Source organism: Xenopus laevis, chromosome 5L (genome assembly GCF_017654675.1).
Source record: "Xenopus laevis strain J_2021 chromosome 5L, Xenopus_laevis_v10.1, whole genome shotgun sequence".
NCBI classification, from domain to species: domain Eukaryota; kingdom Metazoa; phylum Chordata; class Amphibia; order Anura; family Pipidae; genus Xenopus; species Xenopus laevis.
In genome coordinates this window covers 32,054,442-32,074,826 of record NC_054379.1, presented here as the reverse complement: position 1 = coordinate 32,074,826, position 20,385 = coordinate 32,054,442, and the positions used below count along the sequence as shown (strand labels likewise).

The 20,385-nt window shown below is 38.1% G+C and overlaps 1 protein-coding gene across 3 annotated transcripts; it reads left to right on the top strand.

Moving 5' to 3' along the window:
* Window positions 1-683: 683 nt before the first annotated feature.
* LOC108716591 lies at window positions 684-19,920 on the top strand. 3 transcript variants are annotated; one of them, XM_018262835.2, is made up of 11 exons: window positions 684-761; window positions 5,750-5,834; window positions 5,937-6,071; window positions 6,169-6,244; window positions 9,725-13,003; window positions 14,304-14,378; window positions 15,735-15,826; window positions 15,922-15,959; window positions 16,671-16,840; window positions 17,960-18,112; window positions 19,497-19,920. In XM_018262835.2, the coding sequence occupies exons 3-11, from the start codon at window positions 5,955-5,957 to the stop codon at window positions 19,823-19,825; spliced, it is 4,329 nt and encodes a 1,442-aa protein (XP_018118324.1). In that variant the 5' UTR covers window positions 684-761; window positions 5,750-5,834; window positions 5,937-5,954; the 3' UTR covers window positions 19,826-19,920. The 3 variants fall into 3 exon arrangements, with proteins under 3 accessions (XP_018118324.1, XP_018118323.1, XP_018118325.1); XM_018262834.2 differs by lacking the exon at window positions 684-761 and adding an exon at window positions 799-958; XM_018262836.2 differs by lacking the exon at window positions 684-761 and adding an exon at window positions 4,492-4,594.
* The last annotated feature ends 465 nt before the right edge of the window (window positions 19,921-20,385 follow it).

The following is a 20,385-nucleotide window of genomic DNA, read 5'->3' as shown; positions in this document are numbered from 1 at the left end:
CTAAGTAAATTTTTCGAATTTAAAAACTTCGAATTTCAAACTAATTTTTGGGTACTTCAACCATCGAATAGGCCTAAATTCGACTTTGACTTCGACTATTCGAAGTAAAAAAGTTTGACTTTGAAAATCGAAGTACTGTCTCTTTAAAAAAAGTTCGACTTCGACACTTCGCCACCTTAAACCTGCCGAATTGCTATGTTAGCCTATGGGGACCTCCTAGAACCTAGAAGTTTTTAGAAGTCGAAGTAAAATCGTTCTATCGATCGATTAAATCATTAGATTCGAAGGATTTCATCGTACGATCGAGCGATTTTACTTTGACAGAATATGGCCAAACTCGATAAAAAAAACTTCGACTTCGAATATCGAAGTAATGCCATTCGCTGGTCGAATTTCGAAAGTTTTTTACACTTCGAAATTCGACCCTTGATAAGTCTGCCTCCTGGTGTCTGCAATAAGAACAGCGATAACATTTATTAAAGAGAATATTATCTGTCACTTCTGTATAATATAGAAATACTGACTGATACAGGAGGATCCTGCTCCTTAGAGCTTACAGTCTAAAAGATATGATATGTGTGTGAGAAGGGCATTACAGTCTACATGCAGATGCCATTACAAAGCCTGCACACAGTGCCCCTTTAAGTTGTCCACACAGTTTGATTTGCATAAATTACCTTTTCTGCTAAAACTGCAGAGATCTGCCAAGGTTCAAGTGTGTGTTCTCCTGCTACTGATTTCTTGCATTCCATGTTTCATTGGTAACTATTTTCTGATTTGATATTGTCTGGCTTCTAATCAGTTCACATATCTAGTGCATGGCTGCTCGGAAGCTGTGCAGTCAGCAGTATGCATCTCATTACTCAGCAGCCATGCAGCATGTGCAATTGATACAACTGCCAGTTTTAAAGTGATGAGTGTACAAAACCACCAAGCTGTGTCATACTATAGGAACTTGGTGAGTTGTTTGGATAATTCCAGTTCATATGTATTGCAGATTACAGATCCATATAATGGATTTATATTCCTATACCGCTATGTGGATTCCAAGTTTGATTTCAGTAACTCTTCTGAATTTAAATTCTCATTTAACTCACATGCACACACATTTAAACCTGGAGTTGACATCAGGGGCACACAAAACATTATGCAGTACTTTAAAGGGGTGCTTCACCTTCAAGTTTACTTTTAGTATGTTATATAACCCCTAATTCTAAGCAACATTTCAATTTGTCTGTATTATTTATCTTTTATAGTTTTTGAATGATTTGCCTTCTTCTTCTGACTCTGTCCAGCTTTCAAATGGGGGTCATTGACCCCATTTAAAAAACAAATGCTCTGTAAGGCTGCACATTTATTTTTATTGCTAATTTTTATTACTCATCTTTCTATTCAGGTCCTCTCCTATTCATATTCCTGTCTCTTCTTCAGATCAATGCATGGTTGCTAGGGTAATAAGGACCCTAGCAGCCAGATTGCTGACATTCCAAACTGGAGAGCTGCTGAATAAAAAGGCAAATAATAAAAAATGAAAAACAATTGCAAATTATCTCAAAATATCACTCTCTACACCACTTTAATTCTGCCCCCTTCCCTTATATTCCATTAAAGCGGATTTAGTATAGAGAATTATATTCTGAGACAATTTGCAATTGATCTTAATTGTTTTAATTAATTTAGCTTTATTTCCAGCAGCTCTCCAGTTGGGAATTTCAGAAGCTATTTGGTTGTTAGGGTGCACATTACTCTAGCAACCAAGCAATGGTTTGAATAAGAGACTTGAATATGAACAGGAGAGGGCCTGATTAGAATAGATTTGTATCCTTACATAGCATTTCTATTTTAGATGTTGGGGTCAGTGACCCCCATTCGAATGCTGGAAGACTATAAAAAGGAAAACAAATGAAGGCTAATTGAAAAGTTGCTCAGAATTAGCCAATCTGCTTGTTTCTGTGCGTATTTTATCATGTGAAAACACAGATTCTGCATGTGTGTTATTGTGCCTCTGAATGGGAGCTTGGTTACCTGTGGTTGTTGCCCACATATTTTGGGTGTCGCCCTGATTTAACCCCCTGTCGCCTGGTCATCCACAGCAACAAGTGCAGTTCATTAAGTAAGGCTAAACTGGTGATGGGTACATTATATAAACTTCTACATTTGTCCTAATTTGCTCTGATGAAGCAAGAAGAATGGATCAAACAAACAAAGTCCTTTCAAGTTCACTGTTCTACATTAACATAGAAAAAATCTACATCTTAATATTTTTTACATTTAAAGAAAAGACAGAATGTCCAACCAGAGCAGTATTTGTTGATTTCAGGTCATTTGGTTGGGAAAAGACATAAAGCAGCCTTTAGACTGAAACAAATGTGGGTGGGATTTTAAAGGATTAAAATGTGAATGTTTCTGTTTTTTATTTTTCAACAAAATGAGAGCATACGAATTCTGTTAGGGCTCTTACTGATGAGCAGTTGAAGCTGCGCTCCCCTGCATTTCGTTTTTCTGCGGTTAGCCGCAGGGGAGCGCAGAAATAGACACATTTAGCTTTTTTCAATGGGGCTGTACTTACACAGGCGCGTGTAGGCGACGAACGCAGGAAAAATGCAGCATGTTGCGTCTCAACCTGCGTTCAGCACCTACACGCGCCTGTGTGAGTACAGCCCCATTGAAAAAAGCTAAATGTGTCTTTCTGCGCTCCCCTGCGGCTGAACGCAGAAAAACGGAACACAGGGGAGCGCAGCTTCAACCGCTCGTCAGTAAGAGACCTTACTGTGTCAGAAGCTGCTGTAACAAGCAAGTAGCAATTAACGCCTTCTGAAGTCACATACAATGTTGCCAATGCTGCAGCCTCAGCGTAACCTCCAGATAACCAGTTCAGCTCATGAGCACATTTAAGTATATTAAAACATAACCTTTAATTTAAAATACTTAAAAAATATATACGCTGCCCTATTACACAAGATTCACTACAAACAGCCCTTGTGAGTAGTGTTGGACCATATCCATAAAAATACACAAAATTAAAAACACTTAGGGGCAGATTTATCAAGGGTCGAATTTCGAAGTACAAAAAACTTCGAAATTTGACCATCGAATTAAAAAACTTTGAATTCGAATATCGAATTCAAAGTTTTTTCAGCAAATTTGCCAATCCTGCGATCGAATAAAAATCGTTCGATCAAACAATTAAATCGGTCGAATTGAATGATTCGAACGATTTTAGCGCACGATCGAACCATTTTTATTCAATGTGTTGTAGAAGGTAAATTCAAAGTCGTAGTATCCTATTCAGTGGTCGAAGTATCCAAAAAATTACTTTGAATTTTTTTACATCGAAAATTCCCTAGAATTCACTTAAAGCCTTGATAAATCTGCCCCATAGAGTGGACAAGTGGTGTGATTGATTTTTACCAGCTAGCCACTGTTCAGTTACTACAAAGTAGCTAAATTGCATTTTACACATAGATGTTGGACTTTAACCCTCCCTGCCGCATGATAGTCTGAAGACAGTGTTTCAAGAGAGCATTATGGGAGTTGTAGCCCACCCTCCAACTTTCCCCTCCTGGTGGGATAATATTCATCAAACAGTGACCTTTAGAACAAGTATAAGCCAATTTTCGGCCCCAAATAAACCAACAGTGTCAGCCATCCAACACCCATTCCCTCCCTTTCAATCAGTTCCCAGTGGATTCAACCTAACTAAGTAGGGAGTGAGTGGGAGCTAGTCACCCACTGTCCACCTATGCCACCCAAGGGATTCTACCTACATAGTTATATAGTTATAATGCTCTCTTGAAACACTGTCTTCAGACTATCACGGAGCATGCGGCAGGGAGGGTTAAAGTCCAACATCTATGTGTAAAATGCAATTAAGCTACTTTGTAGTAACTGAACAGTGGCTAGCTGGTAAAAATCAATAACACCACTTGTCCACGCTAGGTGTTTTTAATTTTGTGTTTTTTTATCGAGGGCTGTTTGTAGTGAATCTTGGGTAATAGGGCAGCGTATATATTTTTTAAGTATTTTAAATTAAAGGTTATGTTTTAATATACTTAAATGTGCTCATGAGCTGAACTGGTTATCTGGAGGTTACGCTGAGGCTGCTGCATTGGCAACATTGTATGTGACTTCAGAAGGCCTTAATTGCTACTTGCTTGTTTTTTATCTTTACCAAGTGAAAATCCACACAAAGGCATTCGACTTCTTATGCAATTATCAACTAACAAAATCCTAGACCTGAACCCAAAGTGCCAAACACCAGTTTGTACACGAGATTAAAAAAGCTAGAAGAGACCTTTCACAAGGCTTATTGGCAAAGATGAAAATCGATCTAGTGCTGTATACAGAAATTGACGCACAACAATTTTGGCACCGCAACAATTTTTATACGCGCACCTATTTTGTTCACATGCATTAAGGTCAATGGGCGTCCAAATAATTTTGACGCACCACAATTTTTATGCCTGCGATTGTTCTGACTATTTTTTTTACAAAACGGATTTTTCGCCAGCAAATTTATTCGCCCATCACTATTGGGGACCTTTGAAGGCACCAGAACATTGGCAAAGGGATAGTGCTGTATCATCAGATCGAGGTAGAATTCTATTGTTTCAACCTGTATGTCGGACGATTCTGCTCTTATTCGTAGTGAAAACAATCTTTCCAGTGACCAGTGGTTACTGGAAATATTGTAATTTTAGCATATATGGCCATCTTTAGCTGAAAGTTTCTGAAAGCAAGAATTTTTTTTAGTATTAGTAGTAGTATTGTTTTAGGCATGGGTCCATAAGTTCCTATATATATATATATATATATATATATATATATATATATATATATATATATATATATATATATATATATATATATAAACCCTAGCAACCAGATTGCAGAAACTGCAACTGGGGAGCTGCTGAAAAAAAAAGCTAAATAACTCACAAACTGCAAGTAATAAATAATGAAAACCAATTGTAAATTTTCTCAGAATATCACTCTCTACATCGTAATAAACGTTAACTCAAAGATGAACAGCCCCTTTCAGACCCGAATTTCAGGTTTTTAAACTGAAAATTTGGCTCTGTTCTTTGACGCTAAAGTTTTACAGAAAGGTGGTCTCCCATAGACTCCATTTTATCCAAATAATCCAAATGTTTAAAAGTGATTTCCTTTTTCTCTGTAATAATAAAACAGTACATTGTACTTGATACTAACTAATATATAATTAATCCTTATGGAGGCAAAACTAACCTATTGGGTTTATTGAATGTTTACATGATCTTCTAGTAGACTTAAGGTATGAAGATCCAAATTACATTAAGATCCATTATCTGGAAAACACCAGGTCCTAAGCATTCTGGATAACAGGTCCCGTCACTTTTATTTCTGTTTAATAACTCTTCCATTGTTTTTATTGAATAGTGGTGGGGTTTTCATCCCAGCATGCAAAGAACAATGTATTGTATATTTACTACTACTCAATGCTAGTTCAATGCAAATACAACATCAGGCCCATTTAATAATAAAGACTAAATAACTAGGGATGCATCGAATCCACTATTTTGGATTCGGCCGAACCCCCAAATCCTTCGCAAAAGATTTGGCCGAATACTGAACCGAATTTGAATCCTAATTTGCATATGCCTTCCCACTAGGCTTGAGTTGCCCTTCGATTATTTATCACTGCAGAATATTTGATCTTCTCCATGATGGTGATTGGTGCTTTTAGTGTTTTCTCTTACCTCATTTTCAGTCACCAGTTGGAATACAGGAGTCTCCGGCGCATTTCTACACAATGTCACTTGGACCATCAAGAGAGTGTATGTAACCCGAAGAAGGTACAGAACAAGTCTCTCAGTTGGTTTTCTTTATATTTTATATTATATTACAAGTGCAATTTAATTCAGTTGTATTTTTGTGTTATGTACATCTGTTGGAAGGAGACATAAATATCTGCAATGGAGAGACTGTTAGTGCTTTCCCAAGTCACCGTCCTCCTAGTGCTGGGACTACTTACACATTGCTGCTACACAGAAAGAATTAATCGTCATGTTGGCAACATACTCAATAATATTGTGAGTAACCGTAAATCGTAACTATATTGTTAAATTTTAAATACAATAATGTATATTTATCTTTATTCTGCTAACAAGTTTGTGTTTGCTCCCAAAGGGAAATCAAGGATTTGGGAAAAGGAGCCAGCTTGCAGCGTGTAAGGATCAATTAGGTGTCTGCAAAAGTGATCTCGGTATGGTTTATAACTGTTTAGCAATTAATGTGATGGTAGTTTTACCTGTGTGTGTGTATCTCTCTCTCTCTCTCTCTCTCTCTCTATATAGATATCTATATCTATATCTATATCTATATCTATATATAACAAACAAGGGAAAGTTGTGCTCACCACTAGTTTTTAAAAACATTAGGCGGGGGTGCAATGAGGGTGTGACCACAAAATACATATAGACAAATACAAGATTCCTCAGCACTCAACCCAATATATTTTGCACATTTTGTGCATACTGCCACTGAAAAATTTCTTACCCTTTAAACAAAACAGGGATTGTTTGTCCATATATTGCAATATATTTAAGCTGGCCAACTACGTCAAAGTCATCCCATATCTGGCCAGTCCTATGCTCAATTTTCATCTGATTCATTAAGAATTCTATGGTTTAATTATACATTCTATAAAAGGGACGAATACGTTTTACCTGCAACTTACTAGCTGCTTTCAAAGTAAAACTCCCAAACTTGGCTGCCCTTTTATTAGACACCAGTGGGATCACCTGACTATAGTTGGAGGGGGTGGGAGCTACAACATGGAGCTGGTCACTGCTCTTGTAGAACTATAACAAACAAGGGAAAGTTGTGCTCACCACTAGTTTTTAAAAACATTAGGCGGGGGTGCAATGAGGGTGTGACCACAAAATACATATAGACAAATACAAGATTCCTCAGCACTCAACCCATTATCAATATATTTAAGACAGAGACATTTTGTGCATACTGCCACTGAAAAATGCCTTACCCTTTAAACAAAACAGGTATTGTTTGTCCATATATTGCAATATATTTAAGCTGGCCAACTACGTCAAAGTCATCCCATATCTTTTGATAATGGGTTGAGTGCTGAGGAATCTTGTATTTGTCTATATCTATATATATATATATATATATATATATATATATATATATATATATATATATATATATATATATATATATATATATATATATATATATATATATATATATATATATATATATATATATTTACAAAAATATATGATATATCCTACATGATATTAGCAACGGTCAAACATAACAAAAGATGGGTTTTTTTCTCTGTGCTTGAAGCACAACTGGAGTGAAAATAATGGGTTTTTTTCAATAATCGAGAAATAATTGTAGTTATAAATATTTTTTGCACATTTTTCCATGTTAATCTACACAAACTATCATTGATTGTTACTTGTGTATGAATAAGAAAAACAGCATTTTTTTTTTTTGGTTAAAATGTATTTGTCACTAAGACACCTGCTGGTGGTATTGAGACATTACATTTGAGCTCTACCTGGGTGAAAAACAATGGCAATTTTACTCACATAAGATGTCCCCCCCCCCTAATTTACCATTTATTTTGCACTTGTTTGTAAGAGAAAAGGCTGACCTTTGCTCAATGGAAAGAATCAACAAACTGTATTATAATATTACATACCTACGACACCCCCACTGACTAATGTAAAAATATTTATTGTGTGTACACATATTTCATACTTTTCCATGAATTTGTCACATTACTTCTGATTATTTATATGCTACATTTAACTATTTACTGGCACTGGTAGCCACCCTCCCAACCAGCCACCGAATACCTAAGGGCAGTGACACATGAAAGGAAAGCCCTAGATCTATAAACATGCAAGGTGGATAAAAATGGTGTTATGCGAAAAGCACAGTGAATGATGGTTTAACTGTAAGAAAATGCCTGTTTTGTGTATGTGTGATTTTTGATGTTGAAGTGTTAAAAGGTGTATTTACAGGATTTGGCCACTAGATGGCAGTGGGTTCTCATTAGTTATATAAGGGTTATATAAGAATGTTATGTAAAATTTAATTTCTGCCCCGGCCACTAGAGGGAAGCAGTGGGACAGGGTAGAAAAGGTATAAAAGGGAAGGTTCCACCAAGGGCGTGGTTAGTCGTTTCTGAGAGGTATAGATAGATAGAACCTTAAATGGGGCACTAGGTGCCATAGCCAGTGAGGGCAAAGTTAGAAAGGGTAGCTGGCACCCCACCAAGGAGTAAGAGGCTTAGTAGCCGTGGTTCAGACACAGATAGGGAAAAGTGGTAGTCAGGACAGTGCAGACAACCAAGGCCAAAGTGAAAATCCTACCCAGAAAAGCTAGGGGGCCCTGCTGTGGTGGCCAGCTGGCTGAAGGAGGGAGGTGGCACAACAGAAATTCCTACCTGGGTGAGGTGGAGGGCTCGTAGAACGTACAGCGGACTGCCTGACTGGTAGGTGGTGCGGGAAATGCCTAAAGGCTGGGTTCGCAAGTCCAATGCAATGTGGGGAATGTGAATCACCTGTACATCTGTAAGAGGAAATGTTCTGTATGCTGGTTGGTGAGAAATTTGTGACATCTGTCGAATAGAACTATTATTAAGTTTTTTAAGAAATTAGTGTACTGTGCCTTTAATGACTGGAGGGCCCCTTACAAACACAGGGGCTGCATGACAAAGGATCCAAATGACCAGCAGCTAAATTACAATGGTTTATGTTTAAAGACTGGCACAATCAGATGTAGCTGGGATTGGGTGAAAAAAAATGAGTTAAGACAGGAGAAAGCTGGGCTGGGGGTGGAAAAAGAGTGGGAAGTGATGTCAGGGGAAGTTCTTTTAGAGACCCGGGCTGGGCCAGCCAGGTGCCCTAGGCAACCTGGCCGACCGCAGCAACGACTTGGTACACGCAGGTGCAAAAAGACATGTGCGCGAATGGATGCTAGCAAGTATGCTATAACAGACACTAGCGAGAATGCCGGACGCTGGCGCGCATGCGCCAGTGGATACTCAAGCGCGAGCTGACAGTCTACAGAAGAGAGGGGACCGGAATAGGGGTAGGCAGGCGGCAGAGAAGGTATGTGCCTGGCACCCCCCCCAGCTTTGTGCCCTAGGCACATGCATACTCTGCCTACCCCTAGTTCCGGCCCTGAGTTCTTTCCTGTGACTGCATGGTAGGTTAATTGATACAGGCGTTACTACTGCTTGTGCTAGGTGACAGCTTGCTTGGATTTCCTATTATCGAGATACGGCAGTTTCAGGGCTGCTGAACCTCTCTCATGCTGTGGGATACAGCTCCTACTGGTAGCAGGTTTGGTGTTCATCCTTTCTGTAGGTAGAGGCAGCCTAATACTCAGTGATGGATATAATGACATAGTGCTGATCTCAAGTCTTCAGTAAAGAATGGAAGAGCATAGTAAGCGATCTCTGCTTATCCATCACTTTACAATGGAACAACATAAGGGTGGGGATTGCATTAACACATTAAAACACTTGTATTTATATCTAGAAGTTCATATAGTGATTATGTACCTTTAAACATAAACCCAGCTAAATGAGCTCATGACAAAATGGGGGTACTTTCTTTTTTCCAATGTGCTGGAACAGGTGTATGTCTTAACATTTTAAAAATGTTTAAATAAATGAAATTCTTTTGTATTTTGTTTCCAGACCTGAAGCAAACCTTGATGTTGGCATTCGTGCCAGAGAGAAGTTGCCATGTTCAACTGGAAAATAACTTTGGAACATTTTCTCCTCCCGATTATTCTGGTAATGTAAATCTTTGGTGCAACTGGACTATTATAGCAGGCCCTGGGAAACACATAGTTGTTTACATCAAGGGATTCCAGGCTGATGCAAGCTGTGATGAGAACTGGGATGAAATCATTTTTGAAGGTGTATCTTCAGCGGTAGAAACCAGTGTGGTGTACGCTTGCTGGAATAAGAACATCCATGTATTTGCAGCCCAGGCAACAGCAGTACATGTTGTGTTTTTCTGGCTAAGTTCCCATGTCCCTTCAAAGAAATATTTTGAAGGCAGTTATTACATTTTTGAGGACCCTACCAGTGTCTGGCCACCAGATAAGCCAATTATTACATCTATGCCCCTGTCCACTGTGTATTCTGATGGAACCATAAAACAGAAATCAGACAATTTTATGCTTTCTTCAACTGTCTTTCCATATGAGTTCAAACAAACAAGAGACATGGGCAGCATGTCCACCATAAAGAGAATTAAACTTTTTGAAAAGCAGAAAGAGAGAGAACCAGAGACTTCAAGTGAACGCAAAATAACCAGCTCTGTACCACCCACTGAGATCAAATTTATAAATGGCTTACTAAGAAATGGTAAGACAACCTTGATGGCACAGCATAAAGACATTTTATCATACTGGAGCAGAAATCAGCAGTTAGAAGAGGAACACATGGAAATGAGATCTCTGAATGGTGTGCAACAAGGAAGCATAAATCAAAAAGAACCTTTTTCAAAATTGACCTACAGGGACATATTAGCTACAAAAATAACAAAACACGCTTTGCCATCAAATATTGAAAGTGCATTTGTCCAGTCCATGTCATTTGCTTCAAGTTCTGCTGATACTCTTTTCCAAATATCATCCATTAAAGAGGAAACTGGTAAAACGCAAGAACTAGTCTCAGAAATGATGAGTATTGTACCCACATCTCCAAGCTTTATATCACCCACAGAAGTCACATATGAAAAGAGTTTAGCAAGAGAAATTAGCGATACCTTTATCTCACAGAGCATTCCATCATACTGGAAAGGAAGTCAGCAAGTGGACGGGACGCCCATGGATGTTAGCTCCCTGGATGATATACAAACAGCAAGCATGGATCAAAAAGATACTTCGCCAAAGTCTCTCTTCTTGTATACAGTCAATGAACAGGAGCACACATTAGCTAAACACATACCAAAACACACTTTGCAGTCAATTATCGAAAGTACATTTGTCCAGGCCCTCTTATTTGCTCCAAGTACAACTGATACTTTTGTCCAGATATCATCCCTTAAAAAGGAAATTGGTCAAACACAAGAACAAGACTCAGAATTGATGACTATGATTCCAATAATACCCACCTTTATATCGCCCACAGAGGTCACATATGAACAGAGTTTACCAAGAGAAAAGAAAAATAGCTCCACGTCACCAAGCCATGGCATTCCATCATACTGGAAAGGAATTCCGCAAACAGAAGAACTGCACATGGATATTAGGTCTTTAGATGGTTTACAGACAGCAAGAATAGATCATACAGAATCGATGTACCTGTCTACAGTAAATGAACAGGGATATACATTAACTGGACACTTCTTACAACAGTCAAATATTGAAAGTTCATTTGGCCAGACCTTGATATTTTCTCCAAGTTCTACTGATGCTCTTGTCCAAATATCATCCTTTTACAAGAAACATAGTCAAACACAAGAAATAGTCTCTTCCATGATGTCTTCAGAATCTGAAAAACCCAGTTTTGTAACACCAGCAACGGGTTTAGGCACATTCACGCCATGGAGTGATGGCATGTCATCACAGTGGAACAGAAGTCATCAGTTAGATGAGCTGTACATGGAAATTAGGTCTCTGGAAGGTGTGCAAGAAAGTGTTTCACAATATCTCCTGTCTATGTTTAGTGAACAAGAACATGTATTATCTGGTGACACAACACAGCACTCGTTACAATCAGATATTGAAAGTACATTTGTCCAGTCCTTGTCATTTTCTCCAGATTTTACTGGTATTCAACCAGTGAAATTTGGTCTGAGTTTTTCTGATGCTCCAGTTAAAATATCCTGCTTTGAAGAGCAGGACTCCATAATGACGTTAGGATGTCTAGCTTTAAGCAGTATGGACTTTGATGAGCTTGATTCAAATCCTTCAAAGAGTTTGGAACTTACAAGGACTCCATGGTTCTCTGAAATATCCCAGCTAGAATCTGTAATGGCTGTAGAAGAATACATAAAATTGGCTGCATCCCAAGAAGATCTGCTATCTATTGGTTATGGTTCATTAGCATCTAAAAAGTTGAGTACATTTACAGTACAGCAATCTGCTTTTCACTCATGGAGGTTGGTATCCAGCTCAGAAGAGTTCATTCTATCAGCTCATTCTAGAATTCTGGCTGAAACTGAATTAGACAAGATACCCGGATATAAAGCTGGTATTGGACATAAACTGACAACCAACTTGCTGGAAAATACTCCATTTTTAGATCACGTCCCAAGCATTCCTTTGTCTCCAGCTTCTTCTATTGTCTATCTATCTACTTCAAAATTCATAAGTTCTCAGTTTACTAGTTCTATAAATGACAATGCTTTAGACTCAACATCTACTGATTCATTGCAGATAGATTATCCTCTACAGGACATACTTGGAACATTTTCAGATATTCAGAAGCGTCTTGATACATTACTGGAGTCGCCATATTCAACTCTAGTAGCCATCAGCCATGTATTTCCAGAGAGTGGACATGGACATAATGGTCAATCTAGCCAGATGGTTGGTACAGAATATGTTCATAACCACTTGGTGCCATCTGGTGAATCCAGCTTTGGGGAGTCACTCAGAGAGGCAACACTACTGATAGCCTCTGCCACTAAAGAAATAAAGACTAAACACTCTACACAATATATCCAGTTCACAGATAGGGAGAAGTTGGAGATGCAAATTTCTGATTTCCTCTTGTCTACTGAGATGCCAAAGATGAGTAGTTATCTCGTCCCATCAGGTAGAATTGAACAGGCTACTGTAGCCACCCATTTCTTCCAGATATCGGAATCACAACCAAGACCCAGAGGACATACACCTGCGCATCAGGAGATACCAATAACTACTTCCACAGAGATTATAGAGGCCAAGATACAAAGCACTTACCCCTATCAGCCATTTTATGAATTTGATTATGTCCCACTGGATCGACCAAGGACTGGTAATATTGTTATCTGATGATTACTTCTTTCACGGTAGTAGATATACTATGGGGACCCCATATGGGGGTCATTTATAAACAGTGGACAAATTTTGGTTCTGGGCTGTAACCCATTGTGAACAATCAGATGATTGCTTTCAGTGCTTAAAGGACCAGTAACATAAATTTAAAAAAAAAAAAAAATTGTTAGTATACAACAAAAAAAAAACACAAAGACAAATTAAACTTTGAAATTGCTAAGTCTTTATTATGAAATAACTTACCGAAACTCCATCGTGATGCGCTCGATTTCTCATTCCCTGCCTTCCTTATAGGAGATAGCCAGGGAGGAGAAATTGAGTGCCCCACGATGGATCGTCGCCCTGTCGCCTTTTCTGAAGAGGAGAGCAAGCGGAGTTTCGGTAAGATATTTCTTTATAAAGACTTAGAGATTTCAAAGTTTAATTTGTCTTTGTAGTTTTTTTTGCTGTATACTAACGAATTTGAAAAAGAAAAAGTTGATGTTACTGGTCCTTTAAACTGCAGCTTACTGAAAAAAACTAATCACTGGTTGCTATGGGTTATTGCCCAGGTGATAATTTGCCCAATATTTTTTTTTTTTAATAAATGAGCCCCAATTCTATGTAGAATATTCATAGACATGCAAGTTAACTTAACAGGTTGTTTGTTTGTTTCAGAAACCTACATTTTTTAAACTAATATATAATCTTATATTAATGTCTCTCAACAAACAGCACGATGGTAATAAGGGCGAAAGATACAGTCATTTGCTTTCTATTGCATTGCTTCTCTGACAACTGAATGAAACTGCCAACCCAGGGTTGGACTGGGCCGGCGGGACTCCGGGAAAATACCTGGTGGGCCTCCGGGTCTTGTGGGCCCTGCCGGCCCAGATCTGTAACCTGCGCTTCTGCCTGCGTGTGACTTCCTGCTGTAAAAACCCAGTCCGAACCTTTTGGTTCCTATTGTTTTTTTCCTAAAACCCCTTTCTTCTACATTCTCTCCTTCTGAAATCCACTCCCCAAATTGGATTCAATAGGTTTAATTGAGTTTGAAAATATTTGTCTATTTATAGCTACACAATGTAATTGAGCCCTAAATCTATCACAGGGATACTAAACATATAGCACTCCAGTTGTTGGGAACTTTCTATGAGTATGTTATTATTCACTATACTGGACAAGAAAAACCCATACACATAGAGAAAATGGTAACTATACATTAGAGCAGTAGTTATGGCAGGATCATTTCTAGCTGGACTAATGTAATGCATTTAATATGTACATTTCCTCCTTGTTAGGCATAATAGATATGAGTCCATCTTTTGGTAATATTGGGAATAAAACAGACCTGGGATTTCCACATTTTCCTGGAGGTAAGCCTCACTTATTTTTAAAAGCAACAGAAACATGTAAATTGCATGTTTCTTCTATTAAGAAATATTTGATGGCTATATCAGCCGAATTTATTGTTTTTTTGAAAGAGGGCATACTTTATATACAGTATCTTTAAAGGGGAACTATAACGAAAATGAAAATTTAAAATCAGCTTCATCAGCCTGAAATACTGAAACTTACTAAATACAATCACTTAAATATTTAGTATAATTTCTAAAATAATCAAGTTTATGGTCACTATCCCTCTCTTAGCATCTGTTTCACTTTATTCTGTCTTCATGCAGCAGTTGGGTGTCAGATATTCATTGACCATTTATTTCCAATATATCTTATAGGGGGGTTCCCTTTCCTAGCAGATGAATTAGAGCTCACCCACATAACTGATTCCAGTACAAACAAAATCACTGCCTTTTGCACAAATTCTGCATGTAGAGAGACATAATGTCTGCTGATTTTAATAGTGAGCTCTAATACATGCTCTAGGCAAAATGAGCTCCCCTATAAGATTTATTGGATCTAACTGTCAATGAATATCTGACACCCAACTCCTGCATGTAGACAGAATGAAGAGAAACAGAAGCTGAGAGACGACGGATAGTGGAGATAAACTTGATTAATTCAGGAATAGTACAGAATTTTGAATTGATTATATTTAGAAAACTTCTTATTTCAGTATGCTGAAGCTTACATTAAATTTCCATTTTTGTGATAGCTCTCCTTTAAGGAATATGCAAATACATTGTTAAATGTCAGTGCACTGTCCATGTGTGCAGGCGGAATGGAGCAGCCAGTTACCAGGGGCCAACTCTGGTAACTTTAAGAGCTGAATTTCTGTTTTTAAGGGCTAGGCCACACGGTAAGATTTCAGGGAGATTAGTCGCCTGGCGACTAATCGCCGCGTCTAATCTCCCTGAATGGCTTGCTGGTATCTTGCACCCGCTAGCGCTAAAGTCGCCTGTGCCTATTCACACGCGGCGACACGTTTTTCAAAGTCGCTCGAAATTGCCTTGTGAGGCAATTTCGAGCGACTTTGAAAAATGTATCACCGCGTGTGACTTTAGCGATAGCGGGTGCGAGATACCAGCAAGCCATTCAGGGAGATTAGTCGCCTCAAAGACGCAGCGATTTGTTGCCAGGCGACCAATCTCCCTGAATCTTCCAGTGTGGCCCTAGCCTAAACATGGAAATTCGGCTCTGCTTGTGCAGCGAGTGAAATAGCAGGAGGAGTAAGTGTACTAGTTGCATTCACTGCTGTGTAGGGTTTTTGTTGTTGTTTTTATGCATAAAATGTATGTATTTTAGAAAATGTCTCATCTTATTTTTAATTTGAACAGACCGTTTGTTTGCTATTACTGCTGAAGTTCGCCACAATGAGCTTTTGCCATTGGGACTAGAAACCTATCTGTTTAAATCAGTTCATGAAGAGGTACAATATACAATAGGGAAGGACTGGGCTCTGAATTAAAATGCTATTAAACACAATGTAACAATTGTCCTTCTTTTACTTATGTGATCACACAGTTACCAGAAGCAACCTTCTTCCTGCCAGTGGGAATCTGGTAAGCACTTCAGCTTTATAAAATATTTTGATGTATGTATATAATTAACATGGATTCCAAAGAGGCCCAGGAAACAGACCAGGGACCAACATGGAGATTCTGAGCCCCACAAGAAAAATTTCCCATAAAATCTTACAAAAAAATTTTCACACATTTTTTTTTTAAAGGGGTACCTGGTGTGTTTGTGCCAGAATTACTACTAAAGTTTATATATTAGTATATGTGAGCTGCTGTGTAGACATAGGGGCAGCAATTCAAGGAGAAAAGGAGATAGCAAAGCTCTGTGGAACACCATTATATTATACAGAGCTTTGCTATCTACTTTGTAACCTGCTCATTTTCTGAAGCAAACAGATCGGTTTAACCAGCGCAGGGCACAGTACATTATATTTAATTTACATTAAAAATACTTCAATTTGTTGCCGTTACTGTCCTTTTTAATAACATTGTTGATAAAAAAAACAAGATTTATATCATGTAAGTTGGGTTCATTTTGCCAACACTATAGAAAAGAATTTGGCAATATTTCAGGGTGACAGGTCCCCTTTAATATGGTCCTTCGCTGATGTACTTCTGAATGTACTTCCTACCCTGGGGCTTCCCATAGGGATTCAAAAGTCTATGAGAATGGTGCATGAAACCACTTTTCAGCCCAACGTTGCACAACAATGGATATTTTCAGTTTTATTTTCAGATCCTTTTCTAATGCAGGGAAAAGGACAATCGCACAACAAATGACAACACCACAATTCTGAATTTTTGGCTACACTTGAAAAGAGGTGGAAGAGGCATGGAAAACTTTACAGAAACTAATCTAAGGGCACTTGTAAACTCATCAGTAGGGAAACTCAATGCCACCCTGGTGTCCTTCTCTGCTGAAGGTAAATTATGCCGAATGCTACTTTATTTTGTTAAAGATCTTTGTTGTTCATGTTTGGATAGATCTGAGTGGCGTTGACCCACTGGAAATCATAGTTCTCAGCAGAAATTTCTGTACCAAAGTGATATTTCGTGCTGCATAGACTTAAAATCAGTGAAGTCAATAATATATTTGTCAACTGTTGCAATGATTGTTACAAAAACATTCCCTGTAAAGTGTGAGCTTGTATATGTGCAGACAAATTTAAAGCACACAAAAAGAATGGAGCATACAGATAATTATAGGCAAATACATAACTGAATATTGCCTGAGAGCTTTCAGTTCCACGTGAATACCTTTAAATAATCATTTTCATGACAACTCACCATGGCTGATTCCAGTGAGCTGAAAAGAACAATACAAGGGTGGGCTGCAACAACACAGTACACTTATGGGGTTTCACCCAACAGTTTAAGCCCTCAACTGAGCCCTTTGCTTTTTTAAAAGACTGCAACATTGTCTTATTAAAGGAACAGTAACCTCTTATTAAAGTCATTAAAATATCATGTAATGTTGCCATGCACTGGTAAAACTGATCAGAAACACTACTATAGTTCATATAAACAATCTGCTTGTGTAGCAATGGTGTAAAATTGAAAAAAGACTATATGGCACAGGTTAAATAGTGGCTACTAGATAACACCATTGTGTTCTACAGAGCTTATCTGCTTCCTTGAGGGCTTAATTCCCCCTGCATGAGGCTATCCATTCAGATGCATTGGCTCTTGACTGTGTTTGGAGACACACTATTTTCTAAATGTTATAGGCTCTGAGCAGAAACAGCTGCCAGCAGTCAACAAGTCAGTGGTTCTCGAGCTGTTGGGTTGGTCTTTCTAGGTGGAACCCGGCCTGAAGGCCAGTTAAGGTGAAATTTGGTCAGGGTGCCTATTGGCTCTTAGATACTCATTGAAGATCAACAAGGTATATTTGTAATCTTGCTATGAGCTAAGGGCAACCATTTTCAAAAGATGGACCTCAATGGGAAGCAATATGGTGTTGTATCATAAGTAACATTAGCAGAAACTTTCATTTTATTTAGCAAGGTACCTTTCTAAGAAACAATGCCTTTATCTTATCTCAGACGTGAATGAATGCCAGATGGAAATCCACCAATGCGATATTCAAGCAAATTGTACCAATGAAAATGGCACATATTCCTGCCAGTGTAAGGATGGCTACAAAGACAAATCTCCTGCAGCATTGGGCACTGTTTGTATCAAATTCCAGAACTCAGGTATTGTACAGTCACTCCTTGCTAAATACACATTCCCAAATATGCGGAAATAGTATATAAAGTAGGTATGTTACTTACAGTGCAACCTGCACCAGATTACACATTAAGGTTTATGTCTTATTAAAAGGAATATTTTGTTAAGCTTGCTTTGTTTTTCAAATAGACAGTAGATAACATGATGTATTCCATGTATATAACACTTTTTCTCTCTATAGTTTTGCATTTATTTATATAAGTGTAAGTAGCCATATTCACTAGCTTGGCAGAGGCATGCTTGTTCGACCACAATGGTGACACCACTATTTATTTTTATATCCTGCCCCAGCTTACCATTGTCAGCATGTGTGTTGCATGTAGAGCTGACCCAGTGGCTGATGATTTGAGTAAGGGCCATATTCTTTTTCATCAGACGGATATAAGGTTTTACTAAAATATTAGCCAAGTAATCACAAGAATACATTTCCTGTATTATAAAACAGTACCTTGTACTTGATCCAAACTAAGATATAATTTAATCCTATTTGAAAACAAAACCAGCCTATTGGGTTTATTTAGTGTTTACATGATTTTCTAGTGGACTTAAAGGGGAACTCCGGCTTCCAAACCAAAATTTAATAAAGAGGCCCAGATAACACGGAAACCCCTAATATACCCATCACAGTTTCTTTAAAAAGCATGAATAAATGTAATTTCCTATGCTAAAATTCAGCTGTTTAACAGTTCTTCTCTTTCGGCATCATTTGAAATCCTGGCAGGGAAGGAGGGACAAATTGTAACAACTTCTCCACAGCTTACAGACAGCATGCAGGAACTACATAACCCACAATGCATTGCACTGTGATGTTTCTTTCCTTATTGAAATCACGTGTGCAGGGAATTGTGGGGTTTGGAGGATGCAGGCTAAGGACAGATGGCTGTTCATATAAAGTAACAGTAGTCAGGCAGCTCAGCAAAGTAGTCAGAGAGATCAGAAGGAGAGCAGGGGGCTAGGCTTAGGAAACTGTTCCAAACCATTAAAAATCATGAAAAGTCTGCATTTTTTTAATTGATGTATATTGCAAAGTTGCTTGAAATTTTGTTTACTTTTCAGAAAGCTTAAGTTATGTTTTTGTGGAGTTCCCCTTTAAGGTATGGAGATCTAAATTACAGAAAGATCTGTTATCCGCAAAACCACACGTCCCCAGCATTCTGGATGACAGGTCCCATACCTGTATTCTATTCTGCACACATAAGATTGTGTTAGTCCAGTGTTCACTGAATATTTCTGCTTTTGGAAATGTTTTATGCATTATAGTCTAGAAGAAAGTCTGGTCTGGATTTGGGCTTATGTGATAGTATTAGAGATATTATCCATTTGTTTTTGTTTCTTTTTTATTCTTTGCAGTTCATCGTCTTCTCTACATCCAGCTGGAGGTTTTGATAGGCTCCATAGTAGCCGTGGCTGTTGTTTTGTTCATTATCTTCACACTTCTATGTTCCCTGCTACAAAACAGATATGTCAAGGGTAACTTGAGCGTCAGAGAAGCAAATCCAGCAATTTCCCAGCTGGGGAGACTTACTTTAGACCCTTCTCCACAGAGAGACATGGGTTATATGATATCTACAGGCCCTGAGCACATGTGTCTTCAATACGCCTCTGAGCGACATACAGGACAAGAAGGTCCTGGAACACTTGAAATGATGAAAATCACAGTTGAGCAAACTGCTTGTTAATAGTGCTTTCATATTCTGCTCCTTGCTGCACTGATTACACTGTATGTTATGTATGCAATGAGTTGCCAATAATAAAAATTGATCTCTTGTACTAACACTGCTTAGTTTGTCTAGTGTAGTCACTGGCATGTGACTTGTTCACTGAAAGAATTGGAGGTAGGACATCATTCCGAACACTATAGATATAGATATAGATATAGATATAGATATAGATATAGATATATATATATATATATATATATATATATAGTAACCAGCATTACACAATTTACAGATAAATAATACAGAAATTTGCCTTTTAAAGGGGTGTCTCATCTTTAAAATGTAATATGTTATAGAATGGCTTTTCAACTGGCCCTAATTTTTTCTTTTTTATAGTTATAATTATTTGGCTTCTTCTGACTCTTTCCAGCTTTCAAATGGGGATCACTGACCTCATCTAAAAAAACAAATGCTCATCCTATTCATGCCTCTCCTATTTATATTCCAGTCTCTTATTCAAATCAGTGCTTGGTTGCTAGGATAATTTGGATCCTAGCAACCAGATTGCTGAAACTGCA

Coding starts and splice junctions, on each gene's coding strand:
- LOC108716591 (XM_018262835.2), top strand. CDS start 5,955: ATGGAGAGACTGTTAGTGCTTTCCCAAGTCACCGTCCTCCTAGTGCTG. Junction 13,004..14,303: donor ACTGGATCGACCAAGGACTG/GTAATATTGTTA, acceptor CCTCCTTGTTAG/GCATAATAGATATGAGTCCA. Junction 14,379..15,734: donor ATTTCCACATTTTCCTGGAG/GTAAGCCTCACT, acceptor TAATTTGAACAG/ACCGTTTGTTTGCTATTACT.